General features: G+C 32.5%; 1 protein-coding gene across 1 annotated transcript in view; it reads left to right on the top strand.

The window, feature by feature from the left end:
* Window positions 1-2,717: 2,717 nt before the first annotated feature.
* The window catches only part of LOC107023351 (hydroxyacylglutathione hydrolase 2, mitochondrial), a 12,029-nt gene continuing 6,036 nt past the window's right edge, over window positions 2,718-8,710 (top strand). Inside the window, exons 1-5 of the mRNA XM_015224022.2 lie at window positions 2,718-2,880; window positions 3,371-3,553; window positions 4,665-4,868; window positions 5,998-6,121; window positions 7,286-7,386. Of these exons, the coding sequence (XP_015079508.1) occupies window positions 2,824-2,880; window positions 3,371-3,553; window positions 4,665-4,868; window positions 5,998-6,121; window positions 7,286-7,386 (669 nt within the window). The 5' untranslated portion in view covers window positions 2,718-2,823. The remainder of the gene's footprint in view (window positions 2,881-3,370; window positions 3,554-4,664; window positions 4,869-5,997; window positions 6,122-7,285; window positions 7,387-8,710) is intronic.

Consider the following 8,710-nt stretch of genomic DNA (forward strand, 5'->3'; position numbering starts at 1 on the left):
TTTAATCGATAAATTAATTTTTATTAACTTAAAGAATGTTTCGACATCGCAAAAGCTGTTTGGGAATGAAATCTTAGATAATTTAAATGAAGCCACTTGTGAAAATGTTATTCATGAATTTGAGGTCATATTTAATGATCTCGGTTACCGCAATAAAATGAACGTTAATAACCTGTTGGACGGTGAAAATGATATATGTTCAGATGTCCAGACCTTAAAAGAAATTGTAGATATTATTGAAAAATATAATGTTCATGATAAAGTTGAAGATGAAATAATACATTTGAAACCAGTTACACGTAAGGAAACACTTATCTCATTAAGATCTTCACAATTTTATGGTACAGTTCGAAGACAACATCAAAACTTTTGGATGCAATAAGAAAAGTTGAAGATGATCTTTAACCAGATTTAAATTTTAGTAAGAAACTAAACACAATGAAATAATTTTTTCACTAAAATGTCTTACTTTTAAAGAACTATTAATTTTTAATAATAAAGAGACCTTATATTTATTAAGAGTCTTATAAAAATATATTATCTTATCAAAATGAGTGATTTTTTTTATTGATCTAAGTTGAAACACAAAAAAATAATATCTTATTAAAATTATTAATTAGTTAATATTAATTTAATGAGGTTTTGAAGAAAAAAAACTAGCTTAAGAATATTTTTTGTTTTGAATCATAAATTTCAAAAAATATTTTATTTAATTTAAATTTCTTCTAGCTTAAATTTATTTTATTTTAAAAGTACATAAAATAAGTGGATCTAAAAAATTGTGTGCTTCTCCTTCATTCATTCATCTTTAATGGTGCCTTCATTGCGTTGCCTAGGTTAATGGAGACACGTCTTCATGGCGGGTCCCACTCTCACATGACTCTAAAGAGTACCTCTGCTCGATATTCGAGGTAATTGTACGATAATTATATTAAAGTTCGATTAAATTTAAAATGATATTAATAAATTTAAAATAAAATATTATTTATATTATATATTTATATACTCAACGAGAATAAGCTTTATTCATCAAACTTACATAAATAAATAAAAAAATATTTATTTTTTATTATAATTTAAACTCAAAATTTCTTAATCTTTTTATTGGTGCTAAAATATGTAGGCTCTTTTGACTTTTTATTTTTAAAATATAGAATTTATATTAAGATATTTTCACTTGATTTTTTAAAAAGATTTTGAAAATGACATTATTTTTAATTTGGTGCGATTTGAAATGGTCACTTAATATATTTAATTTTTTTTCTCTTTCTCGATCTCTTCACTAGAAATAATATCTTTTTATAATTATGATATTAAGATAAGGTTTTTTATTATTAGATAATTCCATGAATACATTACACATTATATCATCAATAAGTAGCAGATAATTTTAATTTTTGTTTTCTAATCATCAAATATTTTTTTATTGAAACTCAAATACTTTATTAATTACTAATCAGTAGCGGAACTAGAATTTTTTAAGGTGCTGAGTGCCACATTTTAAAATAACTGCGTGATTTTGAAGCTTACATAGGAAACTTTAATAGCCCGTTTGGCCCCAAAAGTGATTATTATTATTTTTTTCCTAAAAAAAAGAGAGAGAGGTATTTGATCATATTTTTTAGAAGAGAACAAGTGTTTTTGGCAAGCAGCAAAAAACTGTGTTTCAAAATCTAGAAGAAATAGATTTTCCTTGAAAAAGTGCTTTCTATTTTTCTTTTCAACTATAGATAGACTTTGTTATTTGGTTGATAAAAAATACAATTGGATATGATTGATAAAAAATAATATTTTTTTCAATAGAAATTGGGAAATATTTTTTTAAAAAAAGAATGGTCAAATACTAATTACAATTCATAAGTGTTTTTTTAAAATTAATTGGTCAAACAAAAACTGATACTCATCAAAAATATGTATTTTAGAACAGTTTTGAAAAAGAAAAAGAAAAGAGAGAAATTTCAAAACAATTTCATTTTAAAAGTTTGCTCAAACAAAGTAAAAAATTTTTATTATTATTTTTGAAAATTAGCATATTTAGCATGTTGGTTTGTTTTAATATTAATGATCTCATTGGTTCGAATCTAGCCAACTTTAATATCTTTTTTCAAATAATAAAAAAGTATATATTTGTAAGAAAAAATGTGTGAGTCAAGGTTCGAACGGCTGACCTAAATAACAAAAAGGTATATATTTGTAAGAAAAATGTATGAGCCAAGGTTCAAACCGCTAACCTTATGGGAGCTTAACTATGACAACATACCGTTAGGCTACATGATCATTTGTTTAACAGGGTGGCACTTACTATACTTATACCAATTCTGATACATACATACCTATAAATATAGAGTTCCGACCAAAATTACTAGGTGCCATGGCACCCCACGTTACTACGTAGATCCGCCTATGTTACTAGTTCATGCTCTATATTTATGTGTCTTATCCATTAACATTAAAATTAATAATGATGAATTTTTTTTTATAACTTTAAATATATTTATATTTTTTTTAAAAAAGAAACAAAATTGGAAAAGTAAAGTTGATTCTTTTTTATTTATAGTCATTCTAAAAATGTGACTTGCACTAAGTATAGGAAACATAGCATATTCTATCTCTTTTTTTTTAAAAATAAATATCTTTTATGCTTTTATGTGATACTCCTAATCCTAATAATTAATTAATTAAGTAGTGTGTTATAGAAGTGAGATTGTACTAATTAATAAAGAGTAAAAGGCTAAAACAATCTGCGTGTGAAACCGTGTGCCAACCCACCATTGCCGTCCTCTACACACCTCTTTTTTACAAACAAACTGCAAATGCTAAATTATGCGAACTTTCTCTAAAATTGCACCTTCCGCCATGGCTTCCTTCCCTTGTTCTAAGGTTTTTCTTCTCCTTTTTACTATGCATATTCTTTCTTTATAGTCTGAATTATACTAGAGATTTTTTTTTTCGATTTTTTTTGAATTATTCTGCGGTTTATGAGGAAATTTGAAGTAAATTGGAGAATCTGACTGATTCATTTCGCCTTTGTGCTTTTTGATGTATCTAAATCTGAATTCGTATATGTGTGTTCTTGCTGGTTGGTGAAATTGATGTGAAGTATTCAACTGTTTTTCACTGGTTACTTAGGGCTGCTGTTTAGATTATTTCGATGTTGAGACTGTTTTAAGATTTTAAAAATGATTTTTTCCCTCTTAAGTTGTGTATTAATTTTTATCTGATTTCTCGTGGTACTCAGTTAATGCTATTCATAATTAGGGTTTTAAAAGGGAATATACTTTGTCTGAGGTGATGCTTTAATTAGTGGGTAGATTCTTTGTCTTTTGCTTGCATTACTTTTTAATTTAATTCTATTTGTTGATTTTTTTAGTCTCGGACGGGGGTTTGTGTATGGCCTGGCATGAGGCAACTTTCTCTTAGGAAGAATCTATTGTATGGGTTTATGCAGCTCCTTTCAATGCCGTTCAAGACTGTACGTGGTGTTAGTCGATCACTTCGAGTTTCTAAACTCTGTAGCATTACCAGTACGTCTTCATCTTTGCAAATTGAGCTGGTGAGTCTATAGTATTGTGCATTTTTAGGTTCTTATGTATACCGCAAGTTGTGTCTTTATTTTAATAGTATACGCATAGCCTGTAATAATTTCATTACTGGCTTGATTTCGATGTTGGGTACATTTAGAAAGAAGAGTGTGCTTAGCGGTAAAAGGTAATGAGCAAACATAATTACTTTATATGAAGATGCTCGGTATGACTGGGGTGGCTTTTTGATGTGGTATTAATCTTCCTGTATGTATCTAAAATCTGGCTGTGTACCCTGAAGTCACAGTGATTGATGATAGTCAGCTTTACAGTTAATGCACACTGTCCTAATCATCCTGGAATTCTCTCTGCATTTGGTCGACTTTTGGGTCTTAGGGACAAAACAGGGAGTATGTTTGCTTCATGTAGAGCATCTCTATCATATCCTCTCTTGTATGGCATAGGAAAACTTGGGTCTTAATGTTCAACCCCCCCGCACACTCTATTCTGAATTAACTGCTGCACAACTGTAACAATTGGAATACTAGAAGAATGAATAGGGGAGGAGCTGGATAGTTGTCCCTCATACTCTAATGTGGACAGCTTATTCCAGATTCAACATTATTTAGTTTAGACTTTTGGAGCGCTCATCACATTCCAATGGATGAAATTTTTGACTGGGAATACCTTTCTTTTAGTGCTTTGTATTCTCTTTTTTTTTACTGGATAACATCCTTTTTGCCTAAATTTTACCATAAATAGGCAAAATGTTTCTTCAATGTTACCTTTGTCTAACAAGAAAAAAGGCAAAATGCCCCTACCTTAGTCTTGCTAGAGTATCAAATGATTAAATAAGTCTCGGCTCAAAGAATGGTACTATGCTACTTTCATTTTGGGTAGAAGATGTTAAAGCTTGTTCGGTCTTATTTTCAGGAAGCCGAAGAGATTTACTAGCTGAGAATGAATAATATAATTTCTGCCCTTTCTGCTTCTCCTCCACTTCTTTCTTCTATGGCTTTCTTTTTATGGATGCGAGAGCATAAAAGAAATCATCTTCTTGACTCTACGTTGTAACAAGGATCTCCACCTTTACAATGAGAAACCCTGATGAGTTCTGCTGATCTTTCTGTTGTCAATTGTCAGGTACCATGTCTCCAGGATAATTATGCATATCTATTGCATGACGTGGATACTGGAACAGTTGGTGTTGTGGATCCTTCTGAAGCTGTTCCTGTTATAGATGCACTGAGTAGAAACAACCGTAATTTGACTTACATTTTGAACACACATCATCACCATGATCACACTGGTGGCAACATGGAGTTAAAAGCAAGGTATGGGGCAAAGGTAAGATGATGTTTTCCTGTTGCCACTCTCATTTGAAGTTGTGACGTTGTATAGAGATAAAATATATTTCCTATGGAATTCAATAGCTGCTCTTGTGTTGGATTACATTATCTATCTGTTTATATTTATTTTTTTTGAGAAGGATCTATCTGTTTATATTGTAGTCACAAGTACCGTCTTATAATTAGTGTGGTCTTATACTTCTCTTAAAAGATAATACCTTCTAGTTACACGCAGCTATAATTTAAGTCTAGGGGTGAGTTGTGTTATGATGGAAAATATTTTCATGGAAAACAAGTGCTTGTCTTACTTGTCATAGTGTTTTGTAAGTAAGCAAAGTAATATTGTCCCAAGAGCATATATGTAATCTAGCATAATATTATGAGGGTGAGATGGGTGGGGAGTGGGGTTGGGGGCATTGGGTGGAGGGGAGGAGACAATGAACATGGAATGTAACTTCTGGAACTTGTTTCCCTACTTTCATTAGGAAAGTCATTTTCCTCATTTTTAAGAAACTTTTTTTTCTCAGAGAAAATGTTTTGACCGATTGGGGAACATTTTCCTCATACCAAACACACCCTAAGTCCAGTTTTTCCGAATTACTCCAACCGTTTCATTTTCCCGTTTCTGTTTTAAATGTTTTTTTCCTCTTATTTTTTGAGTGGGTGGGACTGGAATGAGGGAATAGATGGGGAAAACTTCACCTGGATACAGGTTTTGGTTCAACAGAGTTATCTTGTAAAATGGAGGAATGTAAAGTTGCTTTACCACTTCGCTCCTGTTGCCATAAATCTCAATGAAATGCTTTAAGAACTGTTGTGGCAACTGTCAGTATCTCTTCCAGGCGTTACTGGGGCTGATTAGTTTAGAGTACTTTGTTGAGAAAAGACCGTACAGGCCCAGCTAAAAGCACCATACATTTTCAACATATTAACTATTCTTCCAAGCTCACAATTTTGTTGTAGAATTGGATAGAGATTAGGCTATAACTTCAAATTGATATTGCACTTAAAAGATCATTGGTAACTATAATGAGCATTTCTCTTTGATTAACAGATTAAGGATTAACATGTTTGTGTCAATTGAAATTTTGTCAGAAGAGGCTTTCATTTCGTACTTGATTTTGTAGGTGATTGGTTCTGGAGTAGACAGTGATAGAATACCTGGTATTGACATAGCCCTAAATGATGGAGACCAATGGATGTTTGCAGGCCATGAGGTGTTTGTCATGGAGACTCCTGGTCATACACGAGGTTGTATTCTAATGCCTGATATCATTTGAAAATTGCCTTGAGCTGTCTCATAGTCTTCGTTGCTTTTAACTGTTAAGCTATCTGACGAAATAAATGTCCATTTCCCTGTCAAATGACACCCTTCTTATTGTTTTGGTTTCTTCCTTTGTTTTTCTGCTTTTTGTCATGGTTAAACATCGGGTTCATTTTGGGAGCACAGCCTATTTATCTCTCTGTAAATTTTCTTGATCTATTCTTTGTTTTAAGAAGTTACTGGTTCTTCAAGTTACTTTCTGGTCATGTGCTGAAGGAAATATCCGTTTAGTATAGGTGTTTGAACTCCAGTTGGGAGTTGGTTGACGAGTGCATACATGTTGATAAATTTTTTATCCAGTAGTATAATAACATCTAACAAGTGAGAGCTTAGACTTTTACCACGATAATTATTGTCTTCTGTCTAATTTTACTCATGGAGGTATAAAGGAAAGAGATGACAGATCAAGGAAAAAATTATGTCTATCAGAAATGTATTCCACTAAATGGAGCTGTAAAACCTTTTGAATTGCTTACTTACACTGTTCATCAGATCCCATTTCATGTAACACCATTTGATTGGGCGTGTTCGTTTTATGTTACACTATTTGGTTGGGTACAATATCTAGGAGATATTTGTCACACTATTTGGTTGGGTACAAAATTAAGGAGGATATTTGTTTGACGGGTAAATATATATAAATTTTAACTTTCTAAAGTTTCTTCAGCTCATATCTATCTAACTAATCAGTTTAAGATTTGATGGTTATCTATTCAAAATTATCAAATATTATGCTGGTACTGCAGAAACTTTAGAGAGTTAAAATTATTAATAGAATGATGTCAAACATGTTGGTATGTTCCAACATAAAGGGTGTGTCATATGCTTTTGAGGTATAGTTAAAGTATGCCTCTTCTATATGGACCACAGTTGTTGGTTCTTGTCACATGATTTATAATGAGAAATCATAGATTTAGTTAAATTTAACTTTTTCAGACCCCACTTGTGGACCACACGGAATATGTTGTTATAGATTTAGGACCAAGTGGGGAATGGGGATTACTTCCTTTTTAAATTGTTATCTTTTAGATGATCTTATGTGCGGGTTTAAAATCTCCTCAATTTTACTAATACAAAAAAATGCATGACAGGGCATATCAGTTTTTACTTCCCGAGATCTAAGGCAGTTTTTACAGGAGACACACTGTTCAGCTTATCTTGTGGTAAACTTTTTGAAGGAACTCCCGAGCAGGTAAAGTATAGTTATATTTTGCAGGCTGCAACATCTGTTTTTTTCCTTTTATTGGACTTCTATATTATTTTTTTTTTAATTTGGAGAATCAGATGTTGATGGTTGTCAACTGTCAATCTGAGTTGGACTAATTAATGACAATAAGTAAAACCAGTAGTTCTTCGTGTTTAACCTAAAGACTTGTTGTTACTGACGCAAACACGTGCTACTTTCTTCTTGTAAAATAATGGGGTACATATTGTCAATTTGCTGATGGTATCTGTTTTTGTGGTATAAAAATCAAGCCTTCTTTGGGTTAGCCAACTAACGGTAGTTGATAACTGCCAAAAAATACTTTTTAAGTATTGAAGTTGATTTGTATAAGCAATTTATGTTCAATTTATGTTTTTAGATAGAAATTGTGAAACTGATGAGAAACAATTTTTTTTTGTATGTTTGGGAAAGCCATGCTTATAAGCATTTTACTTCATGGAAAGAGGTAATCCTTAGTAAAATATAGGTAGAGTTCTTAATGGTGTACAACTTAGTTACTAGCACTTATGGTGTTGCAGTATAGAGGTCTCCAGAAGCCTTTGGCCCTTATTGGAGAGGAATATCCAATATAGAGTGGGGAATGTCATCAAGATTCTTTTTTGGGAAGAGGTTTCGATTGGTCCAGAGGCCTTAATGAATTCTTATCCAGATCTTCTTTCTTTCTCTAGCAATCTAGATGCAACAATTGTTAATTTATGGTCTCCTCAGGGATGAAACTTTTGCCTCAGAAGACACATGAATGACTGGGTAGTGGAGAGAATGACAAAGCGTTTTCTTGAATTGGGAGAATTTAAAGGTACTACTCGGGAACCAGCCTCTATAAAATGGAAGCATGACAAGGATGGTAGACTCACTGTAAATAGGATGTGGCTGAAGGAGATGAGGAAGCAGTCAGGTGGTAAATCGGGGTGCTGAAAACAGGTCTGGAAATGTAATGTTCCAACCAAGGTTAAGTGTTTTACATGGCTGGTAGCTAGGAGAGCTTGTCTTACACACGAAAGGTTACAAAGGAAGGGCTTCCAGAATCCAGATAAGCATCCAGGTGTTTCTTATGTAATGAAGCTGCTGAAACCAATAGACATTGATCCTACATTGTAAAGTGACCTCACAAATTTGGGCCTATTCCTTAGTTTGACCGTATACATGAATGAGTTTTCTGATGTAATTGAGGAGATGGAATTGATCGATCCACAATTGGAAGGAGGGGAGTACACCTGGGCCAGGGGTAGTTGCACGGAAGCTGTATCAAGAATTGATAGAATACTATATTCTTTTGAATGGGGGGGGGGGG

The sequence above is a fragment of the Solanum pennellii genome, chromosome 6 (assembly GCF_001406875.1).
Source record: "Solanum pennellii chromosome 6, SPENNV200".
NCBI lineage: Eukaryota > Viridiplantae > Streptophyta > Magnoliopsida > Solanales > Solanaceae > Solanum > Solanum pennellii.